A 12591-nucleotide genomic window follows, 5' to 3' on the forward strand; every position below is an offset into this window, starting at 1 on the left:
GCTAAGGTTACTGAAGAGAAGAGAGTTAATTTGGCCGAAATTTCTAGCAATTGGCTCATTGCTGAACAGCGGCGAGACTCTGACATAGCGGAAATTGTGAATAGATTAAAAGAGTTTTCTCTTGCTGAAGATATCGCAAAAACCTATGAACTAAGGGCAGAAGTTCTTTATCGGAAAATACAGAGAAATGGCAGAACACGTTGTTTACCAGTAGTGCCACGTGCGTTCAGATGGTCTGTCATAAACCAAGTTCACGAGTCAATAATGCATTTAGGCTTTGAAAAGACACTTGATAAAGTTTACGATTTTTATTGGTTCGATAATATGTCAAAATACATCCGAAAATTCGTTGACAATTGCATCACTTGTAAAATGTCCAAATCCACCTCAGGAAAAATTCAGGCTGAACTGCATCCAATCCCGAAAATTAATATTCCTTGGCACACCATCCACATCGACATAACAGGGAAATTAAGTGGCAAGAGTGACCAGAAGGAGTACATTATTGTTCAGGTAGACGCGTTTACTAAGTATGTCTATCTATATCATACCCTTAAGTTGGACAGTGAGAATTGTATAAACGCTGTTAAATCCTCTGTTTCATTGTTTGGAGTACCAAACCGAATAATAGCTGACCAGGGAAGGTGTTTTACCGGAGCGAAGTTTAGTCAATTCTGTTCTGATCACAAAATAAACTTGCACTTGATTGCCACCGGTGCTAGTCGGGCTAACGGTCAAGTGGAACGGACAATGAGCACGTTGAAAAATATGTTAACGGCGGCAGAGACAGGAACGCAGTCTTGGCAGGATGTGCTAGGAGATGTACAGTTAGCAATTAATTGTACAACTAACCGTGTAACAAGGGCTAGTCCTTTAGAAATGTTATTGGGAAGGGTAGCTCGGCCTTTAGGCCTACTTCCACCTAGTGATCTAGAAAATGATGTTGATCTGAAAAACGTAAGGGAACAGGCTGAAAAAAATGTTTTAGCCACTGCAGTTTACGACAAAGAACGATTCGATAAAAACAAGGCAAAAATACTTAGACACCAAGTAGGAGATTTTGTATTACTTAAAAGCGAAGAAAGGCATCAAACCAAACTAAGCCCAAAGTTTAAAGGGCCGTTTGAAATTACACAAGTTTTAGAGGGCGACAGATACATCTTAAAATCCTTAACCAATAAAAGAAAATACAAATATGCGCATGAAGATTTACGGAAATTGCCAGAAGGGGAAGTACCTGAGGAGTTGAATGTGTTTGATGATTATAATAATAATTTCGAAAGTAAAAATGAAAATAATGTTGAAGATGAAAGCGAAAAAGAAAATATTGAGAATGTTGAAGTAAATAAAGAATGTGAAGCATACCAATAAGGGTGATGAAATGAAGAGTATTAGAAGCAATATAATGCAAGCACAAGTGCAAAACTTACTAGAGTCTGTTTTGATCATGGCGTGTGGGGCATTTTATTGAGTTATTCTAACGTTGAATAAAGAATGTTGAATAAAGAATGTTGAAGAAGGTAAAATGATGAAATAAAAGAAAAATAAGAAAGAGAATGGTAAAGATTATGTTTAAATATGAAGGTTTGTCACTATAATGTTAAAGGATAACTAATTAAGGAAATAAAGTTTATTGTGCTATGAAAAAAAAAAAATAAATAAATAAAAAAATAAATGAATAAGAGTAACTTGAATTATGGAACTTTATACACGAGGTCGTGTTAGAGTCAGGATGGCCGTGTCGGAGAATGGAATATTCTAGATCGGAATTTCGTAGTATTTGAATTTGCTCGTCTCTCTGTTCCTTCGTTTGAGCGTCGGACAACTTCTAATTTCGTAGTATTTGAATTTGCTCGTCTCTCTGTTCCTTCGTTTCGAGGAACCGTTGGAGCAAGGCGACGGTGGCGCGTCGCCTGTGTAGCGGTGCAAGAGTTACCACAAATGTGGCGCGACATCGTCGTCGAGTGCGGTTCAAGGAATCATATAAAAAGAGGTAGTAGTTTGAGGGCGATGAGTTAGTCTTGATCGATCGTCGCTACCGTAAAGAACGAAACGCACAGTACCCCGATGGATCCTGAACGTAATTTGACATATATATATTCTTGATCAGGATCAATAGCCGAGTCGATCTGGCCATGTCCGTCTTTCCGTCCGTTTATGTGTCCGTCCGTATGAACGCTGAAATCTCAGAAACTATATAAGCTGCAAAGTTGAGATAAAGCATACAGACTCCAGCGACATAGACGCAGCGCAAGATTGTCGATTCATGTTGCCACGCCCACTCTAACGCCCACAAACCGCCTAAGACTGCCACGCCCACACTTTTGAAAAAAGTTTTGATATTTTTTGACTTATGTATTGGTCTTGTAAATTTCTATCAATTTGCCAAAAAACTTTTTGCCACGCCCACTCTAAATCCCACCGCCAAAAACTGTCAGTGTTGAAGACTCTCCCGCACTTCCACTAGCTGAGTAACGGGTATCAAATAGTCGGGGAACTCGACTATAGCGATCTCTCTTGTTGAAAAATTGAACTTAAATACAGAAATAAAAAATGTTCATGGCGCATAGCCTTGTTTTAATGGTGCATTGTCCTGAAGTTATGGCAACGTTTTCATTAAAATGGGAAACCGAACTCAGTATTAGGGTTGTATTTTTTTAGGGCGATTTTCTAAATTGCAGACAATTTTTTCCATAGGTTTAAGCTCTGCCGTGTAACAAACATTTATTAAATACTGCGGCTGGATGTTAAACTCAGGAGAAGTGCACACACAAAAATTTTCTCCGTCTGGGCTCGTCGACTATAGGGGTGGTAGTATTGCTACTTCTCTTGGATTTGCCCGCATTCATTATGAAGTTCAAATTTGCGTGAAGGGACAAGGAAAAAAATAGGGACACGGGATAACACAAATCTTAGTCTAAATACACGGAGAAAGGATAGACATTGATAAGAAAAGGAATATATTGCACTTCTATTACCGTATCTATCCTCTTAGATTGAACGGCCCCTTCGGTGTCCAGGGGTCTCAAGGGGTTAATGTCATTCCGAGTCAAAAATTACTGTTTTTAAAAACATTATACAAGCTTATTTAAAAGCTAAAAGGAGACGATATATATGGGGACATGCTAAATTGATTATAAATAATTGGTATAAATATAAATAAACATAAATATGAATGGCTATTAAGGTGGGTTAAAAGTATATAAAACGTATCGATTATAATTATGATTATTTAATAAATACAATAAAATATTTTTTATTCGGCCATAACTTCAAAACACAAAGCCGGTTCAGATGAATATTCAGACCAAAATTAAATGGGCTTTAATTGTAGCAAACGCTTTGAGCGCATTTGTTAATTTTCGTTTTTCTCTGCCTGCATAACTCTCTCCATAGCTTTTATTTGTTTAAAGTTTAATTTTCTTTTACTTTTTGACTTGCAGAGTCAAAAGCGCTTTCAAGGGCCTGTAAACGCTGCAGAAAATGAATATTCATTTCTTTTTTCCCAAAATCACATCATTGTTTCATATTATTAATTAGATTTTTTTTTTCAAACGATAAACATATGTGTTTTTATACCGAGCAGAGGCGACAGAAAATCACTCAAAACCAAAACTCACAGAACCAACAAGAACCACTCAAGAAAGAAACTAATTCTGCCTTTCTTTTGAGCCACTTCTTTGGTTCGACCACCCACATCTAGATGGCGCACATAATATGCGGTCGTCGATCTTATACTACAAGCGCTACTGCCGCCAGACGGTTGCTAAGAGTCCGCAGATCAAGTCCGCTGCAGCGAAACGATCAACCAGCCCTGGTTGTACCCCTAATACATTTTTAAACTCAATTGTAACCTTATATAGAATAAGATTAGACAACTTTTTGATAATCTCTAAAGAAGAGATAATATATTACAAAAATTGGAATAAAAAAACATATTTTGAATGATTCTATTCCATTTACTATTGGTTTTGTAGATTTTCATTTTATTTTAATATTTCATTTTAATATTGTCCCGCTAAATCTCTGTCGACGTTCCAAAACATTTGGGCCCCGCCCACAACCGCCAAAAACTATCACGAAAATGTTTTATTTCTTTTATTTTATTATTTGTATTTGCAATTTTTTGATTTTTGTTCTGATTACGGTTAATTTTATTATTTATCTTCTAAGTTTTCATAGCTTTCCCAAAATAACATCGAAATTACTGTTCATAATCTAGTCGAGTTCGGCGACTATTTAATACCCATTACTCAGCTAGTGGAAGTGCAAAGGAGAAATTAGAACTAGAGTGGGTGTGCTTAAAAGCTTTTTGACAAATCGATAGAAATTTACAAGACTAATACAAAAATGAAAAAATATCTCAGCATTTTTCAAAAGTTTTGGCGTGGCAGTTTTGGGCGGTTTGTGGGCGTTGATTCTGATGAATTGTGTATATATATATACTTTATTTGTCGGAAACGCTACCGTTTTACTCAACAAGTAAAAAAGTTTTAAAAAATTCAAAATTCATTTTTAAGAGTTCCTTGAACGGAAACGATTCACGCATTTTGGAGTTACAAAAGCAGTTGTAGCATGATACATTAAACTCTGAGTGCTCGTTGTCACTATTTTTTACAATTAACGTTACAGTTCTCTTGTTCCTGCAACCCCAACTCAAACGCCAGTAATCGATAAATGCACATTTTTTTTATTGACTATATGGTTGTCTGCATTAAATACATACATATCTATGTCTATACCTACATAGGTTCTACTACAAGTGGTACATTATTTCATGGGCTAAGCCCTTTTTAATATTCAACTGTAACACACTTGGTCTTAAGGTACTCGTTGAGCGCCTCATGACCCAAATCTTTGCCATAGCCGCTCTGCTTAAAGCCCCCAAATGGAGCTGCCACATCAGTCTTATTATATACATTGACAAAAACAGTGCCGGCCTCAATGTTATCAGCAAAGCTAAGCGCTTTGCCAATATCCTTTGTAAAAACGCCACTGGCCAGGCCATACTCCGTGCGATTAGCACGCTGCATTAAGGAGTCCACGTCGCTGCCACTGAACTTGGATATTATCATAATCGGTCCAAAGGACTCCTCTTGGGCAATGAACATATCGTCCGTAACGTTCGTGAACACTGTGGGAGTGAAGAAATATCCCTTGAGGTGTGGGACTCGACATCCCCCGTACACTAGTTTCGCGCCCTCGTCGACCCCACGTTTACAAAACTCCAGCAGCTTGTCAAAGTGTGCCTTGTGGTTCTGAGGCCCGTGGGCTGTCGCGCGGTCAAGTGGGTCCCCGATAGTCATGGTGCGCAGATCCTTAAGGACGCGTCGTATAAATTCGTCGTGTATGCGATCTTCCACGAAAAGACGTCCCGCGGCGATGCAGTTCTCTCCTTTGTTAAAAAACACCGAGGACATACCCTGAATGAAAAATATGAAGCTTTCGATTTGTTATTGATATCTTAAATCGCGACACTGTTTGGTACATCGATTAGCATGGTATTGGCAAGCTGATCAAGATAATATTTACACATTTACAAATACTGTTCGCATTTGGGCGATAGACCGACCTTACGTTATGGGCGTATGTGGGCGTTATAGTAGGCGATCACCCCTGTTATGTATGTAAAATACCTCGGTAGTTTAAAATTTTTCACTATATTTGTTGAAAAACTAACGACGCCTACACTCAGAAAACTGAAGAACGAATAATTTAAGAACGAACGTTCTTAAAAATGTACCGTGTCGTACTTAAAATTTTTAAGACAACCGTTCTTGGAATAAGTACTAGTTGTACTCGAATTACACATTTCAAAAGCGATATTATTGATACTCATGGAAAACAAAGGTTTATCTTTTCTCATTTATGTATATTCCTTGATCATTTTATACGACCAATTTTAAAAAAATATAAAAAAAAAAGAGAAGTTTTTTTAAAAATTTATGCGATTGAAAAATCTCCAGCCATTCGACTTCTTACACTTGTTAATATCGATTACATTTCTGTGTTGTTAAAGAACCATATGTTTTTTCGATAATCGATTGCAACACGGCGCTCATTTAGTGTCAAAAAGTTCCTGGGGTAACAAGTAGAAAGTGAATTAAGTGAAATAATTGAAGAATAATGTGAAAATGGGCACGGTGTGCAGGGTAAGTACAAATCTTTATAGTATATATATATACATAGATAAAAAGTCGGTGGCTTCTGCACGTGTTTGCATGCACGCATATGTATATGCGTATGCATGTTACTTCTAAATGAAATAAATCTATAAATTAATGTGTAATATTTACAGTTAAAAATCGACTTCTGGGAAATATACCCAGAGAAAGAGCATGCATTGGTTTTGAAATAGGACGACCTGAAGCCTTTACGATAGGAAGATTAAAAACGATCTCAGCAGGCAACAGCTTACCGAAGCACAGTCGGCAATAAATGAAGGTAATATATACAAAATATCTATTTACTTATTGTTATATTTGTCTTTCTTCGTTTTTGATAGATGCCCAGGACTCTATTTGTTATTTTGCTTGACACCGCGTTTCATTAAATATGTTTAGCTGTAAGAACTTTAAGAAAAGTGTAACGATTTAAATTTTAAGAAAAAAGTTAAGGATGTTTTTATGTATACATTTACAATATATAAAATAAAAATAACAAAGCTATTAAATTCGTGTAAATTAACAATAAATATGATTCGTTCTTAAAACAAAAGTGTTTGCTCTGAAAATAAAAATATTCATACTTCAGTTTTAAATCTGTACATCTTAAACCGTGAATTTCTAATGCACATATTAAAATTTGACGAGTTTGGGTCAAGTATATTTAATATTTATTTTAAGTATTTCCCATACTTAAAGCAGTACATTTATCGTACTTGGATCCAGAACGTTCGTTCTCAAATTCATAATTTCGGTCTCAAATTATTCGTTCTTGAATTTAAATTTTTGTCCTTGAATCAAAAAAATTCGAGTTTACCGTACTTTCGATGCGGTTCGTTCTTGATTTGATATCGAAAAGCGTTAATTTTTCCCTGAGTGTACGCTGTTAAATTTGTTTGCTTTAAGAATCGGTTGCCTTTTCAAGTGTAACTAATGTTAAAAAAAAAATTATTTTAAAGTTAAGATCCTTTTTCTTAAAAACAATGCTTCAGAAATTATTTTTGTTGGACAAACATTTTTTTCGTTCCCATTATGCAATTTTTCAAAAAATACTGGGTAATTAAGAATAAGTAAGGCTATAGTCAACTTTCCCGAACAGTAACAGTACCTTCGTTAACGAAAGAACCTCCAAAAGAAATTAGACAAGAACAAATGATAAACCTTTATGAATTATCCGAATGATACAGTAGTAATACATATTATATTTTTCAGCCAACCAAAATGAACGCATGAACAACATTTTTCCTAATATAATTTCAAATTTAAATCAATCGCATAATCACTATGATTAGTTATATATCTTCCACCTTTCATACTTTTGTTTTTTCACAATAACAGGTGCATACTTACGTGTCTGACAGCCTTGTCCAAATCACAATCAGCGAAGATAATTAGCGGGCTCTTGCCGCCCAGCTCCAGGGAGCATTTTTTAAGGTTGGAGTCTGCGCAGGACTTCATAATGTGCTTGCCAATGGGCGTGGACCCGGTGAAACCAAGTTTGCGGACCAGCTTATGGTCTGCCACTGCCTGTCCTGCATCTGAACCTTTTCCAGGCAGGACATTGATCACGCCTGCGGGAAATCCGGCCTGGACAGTTAGCTCTGCAAACTTTAGAGCAGTCAGCGGGCAGGTCTGGGCTGGCTTTATGAGACATGTATTCCCGGCGGCAATGCAGGCGGCCATTTTCCAGGAAAGCATCATCAGAGGGTAGTTCCAAGGCGTTATTAACCCGCATACACCGATTGGCTCCTTACGGGTGAAGGTTAATACGTTGTTAGGTCTCGCTGGGTTAACGGGAATCGTGTTGCCCTGGATTTTGTCGCACCATCCGGCAAAGTAGCGCCACGCTTCGATGGACATTCCAACGTGGGTTTTCAGGGCTAGCGTGTAAACCGCTCCCGAGTCGACTGACTCAATAGTGGCCAGCTCCTCCTTATTTCGTTCCATCAGATCAGCCAAGTTGAGCATCATTTGACCTCGTTGTCTGGGTGTTATCTGTTTCCAGGGTCCATAAAAAGCAGAGTGGGCTGCTTGCACTGCCTTGTCCACGTCGGTGGCCGAGGCGCAGGCCACTTTACAAAGCACTTCCTCAGTGGTTGGGTTAACAATTTCCAAAGTTCGTTGAGCCTCGGCGTCAACAAACTCGCCGTTTATAAAAAGTTGCGTTGGCACTCGGATCTCTCTTTTGTTGGCCCTCAGCGTGAATGCTTCAAATTCGAGTTGCTGGTCGCCGGAGCAGGCACTTCCCAGTCGAAGAAACCTAACCAGCTCGCTAAAGAACTCCTCAAACACGGGGGCCATGAAAACTTGCTCGTTCTGCAGCGGCACGTCAAAGGCATCTTTTACCTCCTCGACTAAGCGTACCACGTCCATTGAACCTGCGCCGGATGCAAAGAAATCGGTCGATGAGTCGATTTCATCCTTGAGTATTGCCTTCCAAATTCCGGCCAGCAACGTTCGCTTCGCCAGTTCGTCTTCGCTAAAATCGGTTATAGACTGATCCTCAGCTTGATTAAACCACTCGCTCGCGCTGATTACCTTTGTGCCACGCTTAATGCGGCGAATGTTGACAAAGACACCGTCGGTTCCCTCTATAAGAAGACCACCGCTGTGAATCCAGGCGGGTTTGGTTAGACCCCTTAGCCGTAGAACCTTTCCATTCGACACGGGTCCACCTGAGTACAGATGAGCTCCAAAGAGTCGAATTTGCTCCTCTGAGCCATTATCATGCAGAGCCGTGGCTATGGCTCCAGGAACTGAGTCCAGACCGCGAACAAAGTTCCAAATTTTTTCAGCTGGGGCCTGAAGATTGATTATCTGATTTTCAGTTTTAAACATAGCTGGGTCGTAGGTTGCCCCCACTTCCGCCTGGATTATCTTGGGTGCCGTTCCACTGGCCACCATGTCCACAGCGACACCCATAGCCTTTACACCTTCGGGGTATAGGAAGCGCTTGTATATGGTGTCCAGCGTGTCCGTGGGTTCCAGGTTCGTTTGCCGGGTTAGCAGCAAGGGTCCTGTGTCAAGACCGTCATCAGCCCAAAAAATGCTGAAGCCGGCCACTTCATCGCCCTCGATCAGGGTCCACGATATGGCACTAGCTCCGCGGTGACGTGGCAGGATAGACGGATGGTAACAAATGCTCCCCAATACCGCTCCGTCAATCACCTCCATGGGAATGAATTGAGAACAGAAGGGCAAAACATTTAGAGTAGCGCCCACAGACTTGTATTGTTCCAAGACCTCTGGCAGTGCTATTCCCTTGCGACGCCAGCTTGCGAACTTGAAAACAGGTATATTGTGGATGGTAGCAGTAGTTGCCAAAATGTCCTCTCGACTGCCTTTATCTGGAATAGTGAAGACTCCTACAATTTGGATATTTGAGCGCTCCAACAGAAGCTCCAAAACATCAGCAGCGAAATTGCTCTGTCCTATAATTGCGATTTTTATTTTTAGCTGAAAAGCACAAGGAGATAAAAAGAAAACAAAATTTAGAATGATTTTTAATTTGTTAAGATTGGACACATGAAATAAAAAATTTTTATTTCACTTTTTTCTTTCTATTAAAACTTTTAAAATTTTTCCCTTGATATGCCGCTAGCTGAGTAACGGGTATCTGAATGTCTAGAGAAAAGCGGGCTCTCTTTGTTGTATACATTTTTAGCTCAATATATCAAACTTCTAGTCTAAGTATTTAAACATTTGTGTTATAAATGAAGCTATAAAAGCCTACGATGCCTACCAACGTACCATAAACAATATTTCAGTTATAAACAAGAGAGAGTGCTATGGTCGAGTTCGACTACTCAGTCGAACCGTTACTCAGCTAGTGGAAGCGCGAACAAGAAGTTTTGACATTTTTCTGGCATATAAGGGAAAAAATATTAAAATTATAAACGCTGTTTTTCTAGATCCTGTTGGCCGAGATATTATGCAAATTTATATGGCTGACACTATCATATACGTTTTTTATTACTTATAAAATGGAAAAAATTTTCTCGGACGTACAGTTCAAAACGGATGGATTTGGCCTGGCTCTGAAAAGACTGCTATCCTGACGACTGTTAAAGCATTGCAGTAGTTTGTAGGGCTGACTGGCTTTGTTCGCAAGTTGATAAGAGGATACACACACATAGCTCGACCATTAACCTACTGAAAAAGGATTCTGAATTTAGGATAGACACCACGGAGGTAAACGTATTTATTCAGTTGAAGAATAGCCTTTGCCCTGAACCAGTTCGGGTCGCTTTACAGAATGCACCCACGGAACTGCACATAGGCGCTTCATAGGGTGGATTTGGCGCAACGATGTTTCGGCGGTTTGGATGTTAAAGAAGAGAAATATTTTTCTGGAGTAAAAATATCTCGAAAAGCGGTTCAAAACGACATAGCTGAATCCTGGAAATAAAAGCAGCATACTTGGCAATGGAGAAGTTTACACACTACTTGCGGGTGTAAACTTTGTATTAGTAACTGACTGCGCAGCGTTTACCCAAACTGTGAAGAAGAATGGATTTTGTCTCTGCAGGATTATTCGCTTGCATCATTGCGCTAATCTAATGAAAGATGTCGTCAAAAGTAAAATTATTAATGCACTCCTATGTATCTTGGGGAAGGAACATTACCAACGATATAAGATAAAGGAAGATGTTTTGTACAAACATGTTGACGGTCATGATCTTCTCGTTGTACCCAAGGCTATGAAGCATGAAATTATAAATGAACCCCATGCAGATGGACTCTGCAATAACGAAGACGATGCACAGTCTGCAACAGCAATTTTTTATCCCGCATATGAGGCAAAACGTGTCACAGGGAATCGCCACATGCTTAAAGTGCATGCTGACCAATAAGAAGATTGGTAAGCAGGAAGGTTACCTGAATTGTATTGACAAAGAAGGTCAGCCGTTACAGATGCTGCATCTCGATTACCTACGCCAATAGTCGATGGATTTTGTGTGGTAGTTCTCCACAAAATCTACAGGGGCCGATGATGTTATGAAAAAGCTGGAGGAATGGTCGAATATTTTGGAATTTCCTGCTAGGATCGTGACAGATAGAGGAGCAGCTTTTATCTCAGACTCTTTTGAGAAGTGTGTGAAGCAGATAGCGATTCAGCCGTATGGACAACAGATGGAGTGGACAAAGGAGCGAGTTAACCGAGTTATCCTGTCCATCATTAGTAAACTTTCTGCAGACAATACAAAAAAATGGTATAGGTTCGTTGTCAAAAGCCAAAAAGCAATCAACTTGCATGTTGATTCGACTAAACAAAAAGCACCATTCGAGCTGATGTTTGGTACCGATATGCCGACCAAAATTACATTTTAATTGCTAACTACGGTCCTGAAACAAGAATTAATGGAAGACTTTGAAAAAGAGAGTCAATAAATGCGCCGCAAAGCTAGAATGCAGATACAAAAAAAGAGAACGCAATAGTCGAGTTCCCCGACTATCTGATACCCGGTACTCTCCTAGTGGAAGACTATGGTGTTCCATCTTGTTTTTGTATGACAATCACTGGGAATGATTTTATTAATTTATTATTTGGCGACTACAAAGGCGACGAATTGTACTGCAGGTTGCTATAACAACGCGATGAATATTCACTTTAATACGTCCATTTGCGTTAAGAACATGAATTAATGTACATTTCTCCTAAGTCGAAATAAAATAGTAAATTAATTTAAAAAAATAATAAAGAGTAAATTACGTATAACATTTTGTAGAATGCAAGCTTATTCGTAAAGCGACTTATTTAAATCAGATTCATACTAACAGCCATTAGTGGTGATTAGTCTTCAGCACTTTAAACAACAAACACTAATAATCAAGTAGCTTTCAATATGAGTACTCAGTACTCTTTTTTCACTTTGTTATTTTCTCTGATCCCGCAAACTATCAACTGATTTTGTGTTTTCAATTCGAGTCCTATTTATACCCTGATAGCACATAAGCACTTCATTATCGTTATCAACTGTTTAAAAAATATATACAAGAAGGGAAGCTAGATTCGGCAAGCCGAATCCTATATCCCCTTGCAAATATAAAAATATTTTTTTATCTTGGTGAAAAATAACAATTTATGATCAGAAAAAAAAAACAAAACTATTATTTTGTTTTGAAATATTCAATTAATTTTCTGACTATGGCAGCTAAACGATGTAGTCGTTTAATGATCGAAAACAGCGAAGCTAGGATTTCTATTTCAATAATTAGCTATTCATGTTCCGACTGTAGTTCCTTTAGAGGTATATGATATAGTCGCCCGATTTTCATCAAACGAAAATCGAAATTATATATTCTTTATGATTTAAGCGATGGAATTACAAATTTGTTTGGTATGGCAGCCAATATGATATATTGATATACCGATATATTGACTCGACTGTTGATAAAAATCAACCATAGTTTATATGGGTTTTTT

General features: G+C 38.4%; 1 protein-coding gene and 1 long non-coding RNA gene across 3 annotated transcripts; one reads left to right on the forward strand and one right to left on the reverse strand.

Annotated features, from left to right (window-relative positions):
• Positions 1 to 4147: 4147 nt before the first annotated feature.
• LOC6529215 (cytosolic 10-formyltetrahydrofolate dehydrogenase) lies at positions 4148 to 12068 on the reverse strand. Of its 2 annotated transcripts, none has more exons than XM_002090186.4 (3): positions 11944 to 12068; positions 7515 to 9620; positions 4148 to 5423 (listed from the first exon to the last, which is right to left on the reverse strand). In XM_002090186.4, exons 1-3 carry the CDS (start codon positions 11947 to 11949, stop codon positions 4794 to 4796), a joined length of 2742 nt encoding a protein of 913 aa, XP_002090222.1. In that variant the 5' UTR covers positions 11950 to 12068; the 3' UTR covers positions 4148 to 4793. The 2 variants fall into 2 exon arrangements, with proteins under 2 accessions (XP_002090222.1, XP_039228170.1); XM_039372236.2 differs by lacking the exon at positions 11944 to 12068 and adding an exon at positions 11878 to 11901.
• LOC26534635 lies at positions 5423 to 6663 on the forward strand. Its single transcript, XR_001454164.3, has 3 exons — positions 5423 to 6152; positions 6299 to 6444; positions 6506 to 6663. It is a non-coding gene; the product is annotated as an uncharacterized LOC26534635 (long non-coding RNA).
• Positions 12069 to 12591: the final 523 nt, after the last annotated feature.

Source organism: Drosophila yakuba, chromosome 2R, assembly GCF_016746365.2.
Source record: "Drosophila yakuba strain Tai18E2 chromosome 2R, Prin_Dyak_Tai18E2_2.1, whole genome shotgun sequence".
NCBI lineage: Eukaryota > Metazoa > Arthropoda > Insecta > Diptera > Drosophilidae > Drosophila > Drosophila yakuba.

Excerpts from the sequence above, each read along its gene's own strand:
- LOC6529215 (XM_039372236.2), bottom strand. Across the intron at positions 5,424-7,514 it reads TGGACAAGGCTGTCAGACAC|GGTATGTCCTCGGTGTTTTT; the intron begins GTAAGTATGCAC and ends TTTTTCATTCAG.